This window comes from Pyricularia oryzae, chromosome 5 (genome assembly GCF_000002495.2).
Source record: "Pyricularia oryzae 70-15 chromosome 5, whole genome shotgun sequence".
Lineage (NCBI taxonomy): Eukaryota > Fungi > Ascomycota > Sordariomycetes > Magnaporthales > Pyriculariaceae > Pyricularia > Pyricularia oryzae.
Genome location: NC_017852.1, coordinates 128,572 through 144,672, shown reverse-complemented (window position 1 = coordinate 144,672; position 16,101 = coordinate 128,572). Strand labels below are relative to the sequence as shown.

Sequence of the window (16,101 nt, the reverse complement as noted above, 5' to 3'; positions counted from 1 at the left end):
GGTGCCTCTATCCGAAACTATCGTCAGGGGCAACCCGTGTAGTTTCCATACGTGGTGTAGGTACAGGTTGGCGGTGTCCTCGGCATTGCAGGTCCCTTTACAAGGGACGAAGTGTCTCATCTTAGTCAGGCGGTCTACGACCACTAGGATGGCGTCGTGGCCGTTGCTTTGCGGCAAATGTGTGATAAAATCCATCGACAGGTGTTGCCATGAGCGTTCAGGAGTGGGCAGGGGTCGCAGGAGGCCCTGGTGGCCTTCGCGGGACGGGTTAATTCGGCGGCAGGTCTGGCATTTCTTTACCCATAATGATACGTAATGTAGCATTCCGGGCCAGTAATATTCTCGGGACAGCAGGTCGTAGGTTTTTGCTTTGCCGGGGTGACCGGCGACGGGGGAGTCGTGGCAGCGGCGCAGGATCTCGGCTTTCAGATTATTCGAATCGGGTACGTACAGTCTATTGCGGTAATACAAATAGCCGGATCGTTCTTCGCATTCGGCCAATTGCAGCTTGGGGTGGCGGTCGGCGCCTGTCCTTAACGCTTCTAGGGCAGATTGCGTTATCGGGTCGGATTCGTATCCGGCGTCTAGTAGCTCTATCAGGTGTTTTGGCAATAGGGGTTTGTTTTGGCGGATTATGGGTTGTAACCGGGTGGGGCGGGCAGGTAAATTGTGTTCTTTCAGTACGACTTGTGTTTGGTGCTTAAGTCGTTCATCCCCCTCCTCAGGCATATCCTCTGACCTCCTGGTTAGTGCGTCGGGCTTCGCTCCTTGTTTCCCGGGTCGGTAGGTGATACGGAAATTAAATCTTGACAGGAATTCGGCCCATCGGGCTTGTCGGCGGTTGAGCATTTTCGTCGTCGTGAAATATTCCAGGTTGCGGTGGTCCGTAATTACTTGGACCGGGGACGACGTCCCTTCGAGTTCCGGGCGCCATTCTTCAAAACAGCGGATAATGGCTAGCAATTCTTTGTCGTAAATCTCGTAATTGCATTCGGTAGCTGTGTGTTTTTTCGAAAAGAACGCGACGGGGCGGAGTATTCCGTCGTCGCCGTATTGTGACAATATTCCCGCAGAAACATAATCGGAAGCGTCGGTCTCCAGGATCACATCCTTTTCCCAATCGAAGTGCGCCAGTACGGGGGCTTCGGTAAACTTTCTCTTCAGCAGTCGGAAGGCGGTTTCGCAGGCGCTATTCCATTCGAATGCGACGTCTTTCTTGGTCAATCTCGTCAAAGGGGCTACGATCTTTGAGAAATCTCGGATAAAGCGCCGGTAAAAGTTGCCAAACCCCAAAAACGCTTGTACGTCAGTAAGCTTTTTGGGTGTTTGCCAGTCCAGGACAGCGGTGATTTTTTCAGGGTCCATTTTTACGCCTTCGACGCCGACCAGCAGGCCCAGGAACTTGGTTTCCGTCACGAAGAATTCGCACTTCGCGGCGTTGGCGTATAGCCCGGCTTTCCTCAGGGCTTCCAGTACGAGTTTCAAATGTTCTTCGTGTTCTGTTCGGGTGCGGCTATAAATCAAAATGTCGTCCAGGTAGGCTGTACAAAATACGTCTAAGTATTCGCGCAGGGAGTCGTTTATATATCTCTGGAACGTCGCGGGGGCTCCCGTTAGCCCGAAAGGCATGACTAGGCTCTCGTATAAGCCGAATCTCGTGCGGAATGCCGTCAGGTATTCTTCCCCCTTTTTAATCCGAATATTGTTAAAAGCGGAAACGATATCGATTTTCGAGAAGAATTTCATGCCGGCCAGGTTGTTCAGGGTCTCTCGGACTAGCGGCAGCGGGTAACGGTCTTTTACGGTAATGTTATTCAGCGCGCGGTAATCCACGCAAAACCTCAACCCTCCTCCCTGCTTCTTCACGAACAAAACGGGCGAGGCGACGGATGACGAACTGGGTCTGATAAACCCTTTTTTCAACTCTGCGGTCAGCCATTCCTTAAGGGCTATCAGCTCTTCGCGGGACATGGCGTACAGGGGGCCGAACGGCGGCGTTTTTCCTTCTATAAGCGGGATATGGTGGTCGGACGGTCGGTGTGGGGGCAGCTTCTCGGCTTCTTGCGGGGAAAATACGTCCGCGAATTCCCGGATTGTTTCGGGCAGGGTCGGCCCGTTCCTATTTTGGGGGTCGGCGGCTAGGACCTCATCAATCTGTTTCAAGGTTACGGCGTACAGTCGGCAGGATCGGCGGCGGGCGTACATGCTCGCGGCTTGCAGGGAGATAGGGGCGATATCCATTTCGCGGAGGGACGGCGGTCGGTCAGCCTGGTACTGGGGGCGGCTTTTTTTTGGTACGGCGTGTAAAGCTTTAACCTTCTCCGGTTTGTCGGGCATATTGCAGTGTCGGCGGCAATAGTCGCTGTCAAACGTAATAACGTGTGACGCGAATCCAATCGTTGGATCGTGCTGCTTTAGCCAAGGCATTCCTAGCACAATGGGGTAGTGGGCTAGCTGTGTGACGAAGAACAGCGCGTTTTTCTGGATGTGGTCCTTGATTCTCAATTGTCCTCGGACATAATGGGTGCACTTCCCACTTTCGGCGGTCCTTCCGTCGAATACTTCGATGTCGAATGGGTTTCGCAGCGGATACATTTGTAGTTGGCGTTCTTCGGCCCATCCTTGGTCGAGGAAGCATTTTCCTTCCGCACCGCAATCGGTGAGGGCATAGGTTGGGAGGTTTTGGCCCCCCACTGTCAGTTCGGCAGGCAGGATCATCAGGTCGGATCGTTGGTTATATTCCTCTTCAACGGGGAACCCGTGAACGGCGGCGGCAGAGATGCGGATCGCCGGCGGTCTATGCGCGGCCTTGGCGGCCTGGGGGCGACTTATCCCAGGCGGGCTCCGTTTTTCGAACTTCGGCTGCTGGAGCGGCTGGCGTCCGAGCCGCGGCGGGGGTTTTTAGGGAGTTTGGTTTGTATTTGGCGCGGGGACCTGGACCTGGACCTGGATCGTTCGATTCCGGCCTGGTGCAGCCGCGTGCGGCGGGTATCCGGTTCTGGGCATTTGGCAACAAAATGTTCTTGGGATCCACAGCGGTAGCATAGCATATTTTCTTTGCGGTTGTGGCGGCGTTGGCTGCTTAGGTCCATGGGGTCGTTAAACGGAAATTCCGCGTTTGGCTTGGGGGCGGCCCGCGGTATGTCGGTTTGGGTCCGGGGGGCCGCGCGCGCGGGGGGCGCTGCGGTCCGAGGGGTACGTGTCTGTCTGTTTTTATACTGCTGGTGCTGGCGGTAGCGGTTATCCAAGCTTTGCAGGTGTCGGGTAAATTCGTGGTACTGGCGGGATGGGGCGGGGTTGTGGAGGAGCATGTCCTGGAGCTCTTCCGATATTCCCTGGAATAGAAGAGGGGGGAGGGCATCCTCCGGCATTTCTCCTTCCAGAGACAGGCGTTGGAACTCCGACAGATACTCGGCGAAATCTACGTTCCGCTGCTTCAGGGCGTATAATTTGTTTTGTGCGTTTTGGACGTGGTCGGGGTCCCCGAATGCCTCCTCTAGGTATTGGAGGAGATCCGTATAATCTCCGAATTGGGGTGTGCCTCCGACCATTTTGGGCAGGATCAGGTTGTACGCTTTACCGGACAGTCGACCGGCTACATAAATCAGGCGTGATTCGGGGTTGGGGAAGCGGTCTTTGTTTGAGGTCATTTTCCCCCGGATTTGGGTGGCGAAGCGGCGGAGGTCGGAGCGGGCGCCCGTAAATTTATCGGGGTCTGGAAGTCGTTCAGAAAGGCGGGCGGAGGCGGGATGTTCGGAAGCAGGCGGCGGAGTCGTTCCCATAGGAGTAACCATAAGGGGTTCAACAGGCGTGTTGGTAGTTGGGGCGGGGGTGGTTATATGTACCGTGGGTAGCGTTACGGTCCGAACTTCCTTCAGTTCGGACCGTGTTTTCTCTAATTCGGCGAAAGCGGCATCCCGGGAGGTTATGGCGGAGGCCTTTTCCATGGCCATGGCCAGAATGTCGGCCTGCGCCTTGTCGCGGACACGGTCCGTTTCGGCGCGGGCGCCTTGGGTCTCGGCGCGGGCGCGTTGGGTCTCGGTTTCCTGCATTTCTAGGCAGGAGTTCAGGCGGACGTTGCTATCGTGCAATAGTTGCAGCTTTTGGTAGGAATCGGAGATGTAAGACACCCATTGTTCAGGGTGTCCTTGTAGGTGTTCGATCAGTTCCTCGGTCGAATCGGTTAAGATCGGGGGTTGCAGTGACGCAGGCATCGCGGGCACCTAATGAAGGAGCTACGTAATGTCACGGGCAGGCAGGGCGGACAGGTAGGTGCGGGCGATCAGGTAACAGGACAGAGTATATTGGCTATCTAGTCTTCCAGGTACAGGGTAGCAGGTGGTTGTTGACGAAGACGTAGCTCGAGGAGCTACATATCGGAGACTGCAGAGATTTCGCGTAGATATACGCGCGCGAGGCGCTCGGCCCTCGCGCCTTCACGTGACAGGGGTCATGACTAAGCGACAGCCCAGTGGCTGTCCTTCAGGTCTGTGACACTAAAACAATATTATAATTTTAAAAAAATATAATAAAAAATACGAAAAACCATTAAAAATTGCGAATTTTGTACCAAAAACAAATCCGCAAAATATAAATTTTACGGATTTTTACAACTTTTACCAGCCCCAAATAAAATATGGCAAATTATTATAATGGATTTTATTGTTAAATTACCTTTTTCGGAAAAATTATTTATTAAAACCAAATATAATAATATATAAATTATAATGGATAAATTTACCAAATACGCCTATTTCCTACTATATAAAAAAACAGCAACGCCGAAAAAATCGCCTATATATTTTTACAAATAATTATTAATAATTACGGATTTCCAAAAAATATTATTATAAACAAAAACAAATTTTGTATATTAAAATTTTGGAAATTTTTAATGGAATAATTAAAAATAAATTATAAATTATCCACAATATTCCACCCACAAATAAACGGACAAATAAAACAAACCAACCAAACGTTGGAATAATATTTAAAATATTATATAAACTATAAATAAGATAATTGGGTACGGTTATTACCTATAATATAATTCGTTTATAATAATTTAAAAAACGAAAATATTAAAATAACCCCGTTTTACGCCAATTATAAATTTAATTTTACAACGTACGAAAAACCAAAAACCACAATTACGGTACCGCGAACCGATAAATAAACGAACGAATTACAATAATTATATGAAAAATTCCAGCAAAAATTAGAATTTGTACGAAACAAAATAATAAAATACGCCAATTAATATCGGATAAAGGGACTATATTTTAAAAAGGAAAATAGCGTTTATTTTATTCGACGCAATATTAAAATATAACGACCCAATAGCAAATTTAATTTTAAAAAATTTGGACCTTTTAAAATTAGTAAAAAAATTAACAATACCAATTATAAATTATTATTACCAAATATTATAAAAATTTACCCCATATTCTACATATTATTACTGGAACTGGTATTATACGGTATTAATATATAAAAAACGATCGAAATCGACGCAAAACAAACCTATAATATTAAACGAATATTTAACCATAAACGAAATTATAATAAAATAAAATATTTTGTTAAATGGGAAAATTATAAATATAAAAAAAATATTTGGGAATTTTTTAATTATTTCCAAAATTACCAAAAACCGCTCCGCCAATATTATTAAAAGTTGGACCTGCGAACAAATTAGCCAAAAAAAAGCGATTTAAAAAAATACCACCTACCATTTCCAAAAATTAAAAACTAACCAGAATTCGAAATTATACCACCAAATAAATTTACAAAAAAACAATTAATATATAATATAAAACAAAAATATTAAAAAAACAATATATTAACGGAATATTGCGCAAAAATATTTATTTCATTTAATAACGAAAGATTTGAAAAACCTATCGGGAAAATCGAATTCCAAACAAAATTGGAATCCGAAAAAAACAATTCCAAAAATATTTTAAGTAAAATTTCGGTTAATTTTCGACGTTTTTTTTATTCCGCCTTTTTATATTCCACCCGATCCAATTCCTCCAAATTATTAATTCCGCGAAATATAATTCGCATTATTTTTTTAAACCATAGTTTTTTTTATTTTCGCAAACGAAATAATTTCGCCTATTATATATAAATTTGCTTTTTAAACACCTCGACCTCCGCATCCAATTTCGAATATTAGCGATTAATATAACGGATTTGAACAGCGGACAAATCCAATACGTTATATTTAAAACGATTGGAACGAATGTATTCCATATAACGAACAAAATTTTGAAAAAATATTTGATAAAATGTTACGCCTTTGGTACGGTAGGGATTGCAAAAAGGTATTTTAACGGTATTTGTTAATAATAAGGGAAAAAAGGGCGTGGCGACGTTTTATTAACGAACGACCAAATTTTGGTTTGGTTATATAATTAAATATAACGCAAAAAAATTAACCAAAAAGGAAAAAAAACCAGAACAGAAATTAAAAAAGTACGGATTATTTAAAAGCCAAAAGAACTTGGCCAAAAAAAAGGAAATTTAATATTACGACCAAATAATTGGGCCGGTACCAGGAAGGCCAAATGGGGTTATACCCCTCCTAACAATACCCGCCCAAAGAAATTACCGACCGGCAGAAAAAAGATTATATAAAAAAGAATTACGTAATTTCACGTAATTACCAAAAAAATAATTTTAATAATTATTAAAGGATTATAACAAATTAAAGGAAATAATTTTTGCGATTTGTAACAAATTAGGCAAAATTATATTCGGAATATAATTTATATAAGGTACGTTTATTATTATATAAATAAATTCGATTTTAAAATTGTTTAGCAGCAATTAAATTTTAATTAACCTTAATATTTATTTAAAAATAATTATAATTTCACCCCCAATTATTAAAAACCCCAATTACCCAGTTAAACGTTCAATTGCTTTAACCCACTATATTTTATTATAAGAACAAGTTACCCAATACTTTAATTATAACAAACGTTTATTTTATTCGATATAATATTAAAATATAATAACCTAACAGCAAATTTAATTTTAAAAAATTTGGATTTTTTAAAATTAATAAAAAAATTAGCGATACCAATTACAAATTATTATTACCAAATATGATAAAAATTTACCTTATATTTTACATATTATTATTAAAACCGGTATTATACGGTATTTATATATAAAAAACGATCGAAATCGACGCAAAACAAACCTATAACGTTAAACAAATATTCGACCATAAACGCAATTACGGCAAAATAAAATACCTTATTAAATAGGAAAATTATAAATATAAAAAAAACATTTGGGAACCCCTTAATTACCTCCAAAATTACCAAAAACCGTTCCGCCAATATTATTAAAAATTGGATTTGCGAATAAATTAACCAAAAAAAGGACAATTTAAAAAAATATTATTTATTATTTCCAAAAATTAAAGGCCGACCAGGATTCGAAATTATACCACCAAACGAATTTATAAAAAAACAATTAATATATAATATAAAATAAAAATACCAAAAAATAATTTATTAACGAAATATTGCGCAAAAATATTTATTTTATTTAATAAAGAAAAATTTAAAGGATTTATTGGGAAAATCAAATCCCAAACAAAATTGGAATCCGGAAAAAACAATTCCAAAAATATTTTAGGTAAAATTTCGGTTAATTACCGACGTTTTTCCTATTTTATTTTTTTACGTTTTACCCGATCCAATTTTTCCAAATTATTAATTTCGCGAAATATAATTCGCATTATTTTTTCGAACCACAATTTTTTTTATTTCCGCAAACGAAATAATTTTAATTATTTTTTTTAAATTTTTTACTATTTCGCCAAAATATTTTCTTCCAAAATTTCGATTTCCGCATCCAATTTCGAATATTACCGACCAATATTGCGCAATTGGGTATTGGATACCCCCAATATATCGCAACCAAACCAATTAATACGAAAATATTTAATATAACGAAAAAAGTTTTGCGGCGAAATAACGCAATATATTATACCGCGCGATTTATAATAAAAATAAAAAAATATATTTACGGAATAAAAAAAGAAAAACGCAAAAAAAACGTGGCGACGTTCCGTCGACAAACAATTAAATTTTAATTTAACGACGCGATTAAATATGGTGCAAAAAAAGAAAATTAGCAAAAAAGGAACGAAATTAAAAATAAGAATTAGGGGAATATAAATTATTTAAAACCAAAGGGATTTGGTTAAAAAAAAGGAAACCTAATATTAGGACCAAATAATTGGGCCGGTACCAGAAAGGCCAGGTGGGGTTATACCCCTCCTAACGATATTCGCCCAAAAAAAATACCGACCGGTAAAATAATAATTATTTAAAAATAAAGCCACGAAATTTTACGTAATTTTACGTAATGGCCAAGGGAATGGATTTTTATAATTTGTAAAATTTTAATTAAAAATTACAAATTAAATAAATTAAAAAAAATTATATTTGGAATATAATTTATATAAGGTACGTTTATTATTATATAAATAAATTCGATTTTAGGATTATTTAACAGCAATTAAATTTTAGTTAATTTTAATATTTATTTGAGAACGATTATAATTTCACCCCCAATTATTGAAAACCCCAGTTACCCAGTTAGACGTTCAGTTGCTTTAACCCACTGTATTTTACCATAAGAACAGGTTACTCGATACCTTGATCGTAACAAAGGTCTGGTGCGGCCACGGCCCGGAAAAGTTGGGTTGGTATGCCCACCCCAAGGCCGCGCCGGCACCTTGCGCGCTTACGGCCCCGATGAAGGGGAGCAAAAGACAGGAAGCAGACCTCATTTTGAAAACGATTGAAGCGATGGGAAACGACTGACAAGGCGTGGTTGAGCTGGAAGGGGTGAGGTGGAAAGGATCACGGACAATCCAATGTCCTGCAATCGCTCGTCCTTTATAGCCCCCAAGCTGGCGCCGATAATCCGCCAACCATCACGTCGGCCTTTTTTTTGTTCACTCAACCCAATGGCAACAACCCTGTATTCCCTGCGCACGGGGCGACTCGCGGGGTTGGAACCTTAGTTGTTGGCTAGTCGCGCCATCTGCTGCTGTACAAACCGAGTACCGTACGGCAAGTGGGTAGGTGTCGGTCGAGTCGAAAGCTGACGAAGTGTCTCGTCGAGAAGAATCGGAATTCAACAGGGTTTAAAGTCGTAATGTGGAGGGAAGTCGCCTAATGCGCCACCCTCCACGGGTTACATCCAAATGTCGCTACTACCAGGTTTCCTTGGTCGTTCGAGGAATGGATTTGCAAAGTTCCATCTGCATGGTAGATTATAATAAACATATATGACGATACATGGGTCACAGCCACAAAACTCCTGAACTTTAATTACATGTTTGTCAATTGAAATGCAGTCCCCCAGCCGTCGCTTGTCCACATTACGCGGCCGTTTGTTGCCATGACGTGGAGAAAGGGACTAATCTCTTGGCCTATAATAACATTATTCTTAATGTTAATCTGGCCCAAAAGGTATGCAATCGGGGTTCGCTTTCCCTTAGTCCTTAAATCCGGCACTAATGCAAGCCAAATGCCACAACCCGGGGTCCACTGCAACGGTAACATAACTGTTCGCGGTGTTATATGGTAGTGAAACAGTGCCTGTAAACTTTGTTCTTGGGGCGATTCCCCGCAATTCATTTGAAAATTGTAGTCCCAAGTCCGAAATTTACGCGCTCTTTAATCGTTTCTGCTCATCTTCGAAAACGATATATGCTTTTGCTACAGGGGATCCCGGTGTGTGGCATTCAACTTTTTAATTAGCGCCGGATTTAGGCATAAAGGAGGGTGAAACCTGTTTTTTTTTCAAGCTCCTTTGGGCCAGATTTACAAGCAGAAATCGTTGTTAATTGTTTAGAAGCCACACCTTGGACAAAACCACAATTGCATTCAACGCAGTAATGTTAATATTGCGATGTCGACTAAATAGCCTCTAGTTTTAGGGGGCCGAGAACACCCCAATGGTTTTAAAGTTTAACGCGACAGGCGGGAGGCTAAATCCAAGTCGGAATGCTACCTACGGACGTAGTATACAAGTCGCGAACACCCGTGTTAAATTGTTTAAGCGGGATACGCTTAGTTGCTTAATAATAGGCAGTTTAAACTGTCGACACAGCCCTCATTAAAGCCACGCATGCGTTGGAGCAACTCGGTGTATTGCATATTGTCAAGCTAATATTTATATATATTGGATATTTCACCGGGAATCTAATAAAGCCACAAATAGCACCGCTGCTACCGCGGAAATGACAAATAACAAATGCATCTCTGGACAGGAATTAATATACTACTACTTGGCGACCTCTCAAAGACGGTTCGAACGATCTTGCCCAATAGTTCCTAATTGCCGCTAGGGCTACAGCATAGTTGCCGAAACTCTATTTATATCGCGCAGTTCTACCGTGGTGTTATGGGTATACGTTTACGAGCAGCTATCTTGGCATCTCGGCAATCAGGCGGGACGATAGGCGATGCCCAGGCGTTCCAGACTCCAAGAGCTTCCATGGCTTCTGCTGCCTGCTGCAGGTTTACGTGGGTGGGCAAGGTGCATTGACCACCACCCACAGGAACTATTTTGGGAACTGATACGCACTAACGTACAAGTTTAGCCTATTTGCAGGTTGGGAGAGTCATGTATCGAAGTAAGAAGTTCTATCTAGGCTTGAAGGCATGGAGGAGATTTATCCTGCTGCAAACACAATTTTAAGAGGAAGGAAGAGCGGATACGGCGGTACTGTGGTTCGGTTAGTGGGCAGCATAATTGTGTTCCGCTGCTTTCTGCAGAAGCAGAACACACGTCATGTTTGCGATCCTATCTCTCGCAAGATTGAATGATTTGGCCAAAAGTTTGTGTGGTCTAATCAGGGTTGTGTTGTACTGTTAGCAAATCACACTTTGACGTTTAAACATTAGCCTCTGCAACTTTGTCGGGCATACTCGTACCTACGCGATAACCTTTATTGGCGGCATCTTTGAGGCGGAGCGAGTTTACCTCGGAAGCATGCCGCAGCGTCGCGGTGTTCTCCACCCAACTTTCCAATGTGTCGGGAAGCAAGACCCAAAAAGACCTTGTCATTGTGATTGAATGCATTCTGGCATTCGCATCTTTTTCCATCTTCTACGGTGCATTTTCGCATGTGTAATATAGCAGAACACCAAAAGTTTTCAACATCCCCATTCATCCGCCATTGGTGTCGAGCGTCGACACAGCGTTATTCGGACCAGAGACAAGATTGATTGGACGATTCACAAACCTGGTACTCTGTTATACTATCTTATGTTTATCCAAGTAACGTAAGACTTTTTCCGAGTCAATCATAAGATGAGATCAACGGGTGCAGCCCAGCCAATCGTCGATTGGCTCCCTGACGTGGTCACGACAATTTCAGACGAGGTTTTGATGGTCTGCAGTAAAAGCATGGACTTTTCGCGCTTTCTTTGAGCCCGAAGATCCGATTCGTTGGCTGTCTGCCCAATAACGACAGTACCACAAGTTTTCCACCTGACTTGAAGCCTCCAGAATGGTGGCATACTATCTAAATCAGCCCAAAACTTCCATTTGACACCAGAAAACGACTCATTTTGGCCACGCCGGGAACTTTGTTTATCCACTACAACTACCATTTGGTCCCCCTTATGCAGGCAATTTTGAGCGACATGATGTTTTGGTGGTTGTCGTTTTGGGGGGCAGAATAGAAGTTAATGTAAGGTTTCCAGGCGCCGGCAAATGCTCATGTCGCTTCTTACACGCTGTATAAAGTCATGCTTTCTTTGAGTGACATTTCCGTCCAAAGTGGGCTATGGTGGTTGGATGCAGGCCGTTATGTATGGAGTTGCCACAATTCTCGCAGGTGCAACTGGGGAGAAAAGGAAAACGTTATGCGCGGCCAGGTGTCGGGACGTCTGTGGGCATCAAGAAGCGACGATGTTCTGTAGATGAGTTGCGAGAGGCCATTGACACGATAATTCAGACTATAATCGTTGTAGAAAGAGAGTCACAGCCGAAGAAAGAAACCATTAATGCTCTGGCAAAGACTGTAGCGTGTATCAATAGACCCGTTTAACAAAAAATGATTTGTGCTTTTTTTCCAACTTGAAGGGGCATTTTATAGTCGCACCCAGTTAAAATTGTATGTTACGACTATAATTGAATTATGTTGTCAAAGTGCTGTCCCTTGATAGTCTTAACGTCCCAACCATCCGATAAACCTCCAGTTGGGCTGAAGGAACGTGATAACCTCCCTGAAGCTCAATACACTTGCCTTTCGTCCCTTCCCATGCTCGTTGTACATTTTAGGTAAGTGGACATCTTAATGATCCACGACATTGAACAAAGGGACGCTGACGGTCTTGGTCGTCAATAAATCGTCTGCAGCTTTTTTATCAGCAAAGATCCGGTGCTTGGAGCAGCATATTCTACTCACCTCGCCCCTGCAAATACAAATTGTCAGTGGTGGGTAAGTGGCGCATATCAAAGATGCGGACTGGAACGTTGGGCAGTGCACAACCTGCCCAGCTCATACTAATCGAGAGGCAGCCCTGTCGCGACACCACAGCGCTGGGAACCGGCAAACAAACGGCGTGTTGATGGGCTTCTGAACTATATTCTGGTGGCCTGACAATTTCCCGTTCCCGGTCAACTTTCTAATTAGCTGGATCAAGAAGCTCTCAGTTGGACCCCTCGCACTGCCAGCGTTAGGAATGCCCTGAGCTGGTAGAGCTGGATACATCCCTGGACTCATGCCACTCTTGAATGGAGCGTCGGCAAAACCAAACTCGGAGCGGTTGATGAAACCTTTTATGAAGCGGCCGAGTTGGACTCTGAAGATGGTTGCGCTGGAATCTGCGCCGTGCAGGGAGGATTCTGGGCTTGTCCATGATTCCCGGCTCGTCCGCCGAGATACCACCCGATCTGCTTGTCCACAGACCTTCTCCAGGTGTAGCGCCGCACTTTGCTTCATGTACATACACGGGCACTTTCCACCATTTTCTTCGACAAGGCTCGACCATTGTAATTCCCAGAAGCTGCGCTGTCCCCACAAGTGTGACAGAAACATTCAGCCTTTCATGTCTTACACCGCAGACCCTTCTATTTGCCAGAGATTATTCGGTATTCATTGACATGTCTGGGTATGGTATCCTCGTTGACAGTGAGCATATAATGATATAACTGAACAATGCCCTGAGCGCATCCTCTCAAAGCCCCAAGAGAACGTACTTCCTGCAACGGCATGCTACAATATGTCGATTCTTCTCGGTTCCGAGACAGATACGCTGGGCAGCTTTGCGAAACTAAGGAGCTCAGAATGCCGAGAAGCTTGACCTTGAGGCCAAGAGCCATAAATGTAAGAACGACGGAAGTGGTCGTGTCTACTTACCCATTCTCATCTGCAAGCATCCTCCACCATTCATGGGTCAGACCCACCTTTGTTAGCGATTCACACCCAAACACACCAATAAGCTTAACAGCTGAAGAATTTTCGCCCTCCGGGCGCTGGTCGTCATGGCCTCACCAGAGGTCTCAAACCGCCGCGCGCGCCCGCAGAGCACGCCGCAGGCTTTGCCGCAGGGCCAGGCCGAGTCGGGACACGTATCTCTCGACACGCGCACCGCTAACGCGCCTCAGCCGGCTGGCCGCGGAAGGTACTCCAGCCTCCCGGCCCTGGCCATCAAAACACTGCAGCAGGAGTTGGAAAACGTGGAAACAGTCGGCAGCTGGCTCGAAGAGGTCTTTGCAGCCAAGCTCGAAAGTTTACAGGCCCCGGAGGACGCCGCGCTTAGGAGAATTGTTCTTGAACTTGACGACGTGATCAGCGGCTGGTTCCTCAGTCGCACCCTCCCTGAAAAAGAGCGTTCACGCTCCCCGTCGCGTTCGCCGACCAGTTCCAGCGAAAGGCGCAGCATTTTAATTACGAGGACGGGCACGGCGTCGTCGGCCTCTAAAGGCAGAGGCACGCCCACTAACAAATCGGTCACATGGGCCGAGCGAGCCGCCACGCCACCAGCGGCGGCCCCAACGCGAATTTTAACCCCGGCCACGCGCTCGTACCCGATACGTACGACGCCCGGCAATGCACCTGACAGCTCCGCAACTCCCTCCCAATCGGGCCGGGACCGCTCCCAAGCCCCGAAACGTTTGACAGAACAGCCGTCCAACCGCATCCTGATCCGCGTAAATGACAAATTGCGGATGGTGACGAGGGAGCCATACGCGGTAACGACCAAACTGGCCGAATTGGTCTCGGTGCCACACAGTGAAATCCCAAACGCCAAGCGTACCCCCACGGGCTGGGGTGTTACGGTGGCCTCTGAGGAAACACGGCAAAAACTCCTCAACCCCAGCGCGGTCAAGGCCATTATGGACGCATTGGACGCGCGGGAAGTCACTGTCCCGACAACCTGGCACACATACGCCGTCTCTGGAGTGCCCCGAACGCTCAATTGCCTGGACGGAAGAAAGGACGTACATGAGGTAATCCAGGAGGAGATTACCGTGGCAGCAGGCCAGCAGCCAGTCAACTGGCATATTTCCAAACATGGTTACGACCCACATACGGCTGAGGGCACGTGGATAGTGTCCTTCCTTCAACCCGTAAAGCCCTTTCAGCTTTTTGGAGTGTCGAGACGTGCGCGGAAGGTTGAAAAATCACGCAAAATTACACACCACCACGACGGTTGCCAGGGATATTGCGAAATACGTCGCTGCGTACGGCAAGCGCGTTGCGGCATATGTGGTGAAGCAAAACATGCGACAGAGGAAGAGCCGTGCAAGGCAGCCCCCAAATGCGTTAATTGCCACGGCCATTTCCCATCCGGACATGAGAATTGCCCTGCCCGACCTTTGGTGGTAAATGGGAAGCTTGAACGACCTTCACAGCGTAAACTTAAGGGGATTCGCAGAATCGGACGTGCCAACCGTGCCGCGATTATCAACGACCGGGCCGAAACGGCCCGCCGAGAGCCAGCACCTGCAATCCCGGTCCTAAGCACCTCATCGCAGCATTCGCAAACCTCGAGCTCCCGATCGAGCATTTCAAACAAAAGAGCGCGGCCATGCGAGGCGGCAGGGGCGGACATCCGTAACTTCCTGCAGGTTGAACAGGAACGCGTGCACGACGAAATCGTTTGGGCAGCCGAAATGGAGGAGGACGCAGCGGCTGCCGAACCTTGCCCCGCTGATGGGATAGACTTGGAAGCAACCCGTCGATTAATATGACGAAATACTCGCTCGGCAATATGCAGCGGGAATGCCTCGACGTAGTTTGGGCCAACGTAGGTAAAAGGATGGGTGTGCATCTGAGCCTATTGGAGTTGTGCCACCAGAGAAAGGTGGACCTGGTTAACGTTCAAGAGCCATGGTGCGGGCTAAATACGACTACACAAACGCACCCGGGCTATGATGTTTTTGCGCCAGTGGACGAATGGCACGCCAACACTTACGAAGCCATGACTGGGCTCCGGCCCCGGGTGCTCACCTACGTCAAGAAGGGGGCAGCCCTAAGGGCCGCACAACGACGGCTACCGCAGGGCCAAAATACACGGGACGTACTCTGGCTCGAAATTAACGGAATACTATTTGTTAACGTATATAGGGCTCCGGGCACTGAAGCCGCGCTGGAAATGGTATGCAATACCGTGCCAAATGGACCCACGGTGCTAGGCGGCGATTTTAACGTAGCGGCTGCTGCATACCAGCCGGGCCGCGCAAACGCACGCGGAGGGGACCAACTGACGGCATGGGCGCAAGCCCAGGGGATGAGTTTTACAGGAAATATCGGCGTGCCCACCCACCGCGACGGGGGTTTACTGGATATGGTCTTTTCCAACCTCCCCAGCACAATAACTGTGGTTGACAGCAGTCTTTACACAGGCTCCGACCACGAATCCCTTTATACCACGCTGCGGACGCGCGGCGCCCCCCGCCCGGAGGCGATCAACGTTTCGGTTAGGGACGACCGGTTACCAAAGTTCGCGGAGCTACTTGCTTTTGGCATGCAAGACATGCCGGACCCGGGATCCGCGGCCGATGGCTACGCATTGGACGCGTGGGTAGCTGAATTTACAACTT

The 16,101-nt window shown here is 45.6% G+C and overlaps 2 protein-coding genes across 2 annotated transcripts; both read right to left on the bottom strand.

The window, feature by feature from the left end:
• Positions 1–10,430: 10,430 nt before the first annotated feature.
• Positions 10,431–11,109, bottom strand: MGG_10777 (uncharacterized protein; the record flags this gene model as incomplete). The annotated part of the gene is made up of 2 exons (XM_003717667.1): positions 10,431–10,615; positions 10,977–11,109. The coding sequence occupies 2 exons, from the start codon at positions 11,107–11,109 to the stop codon at positions 10,431–10,433; spliced, it is 318 nt and encodes a 105-aa protein (XP_003717715.1).
• Positions 11,110–12,550: 1,441 nt separating this feature from the next.
• On the bottom strand, positions 12,551–12,994 carry MGG_14248 (uncharacterized protein; the record flags this gene model as incomplete). The annotated part of the gene is made up of 1 exon (XM_003717666.1): positions 12,551–12,994. The coding sequence occupies one exon, from the start codon at positions 12,992–12,994 to the stop codon at positions 12,551–12,553; it is 444 nt and encodes a 147-aa protein (XP_003717714.1).
• Positions 12,995–16,101: the final 3,107 nt, after the last annotated feature.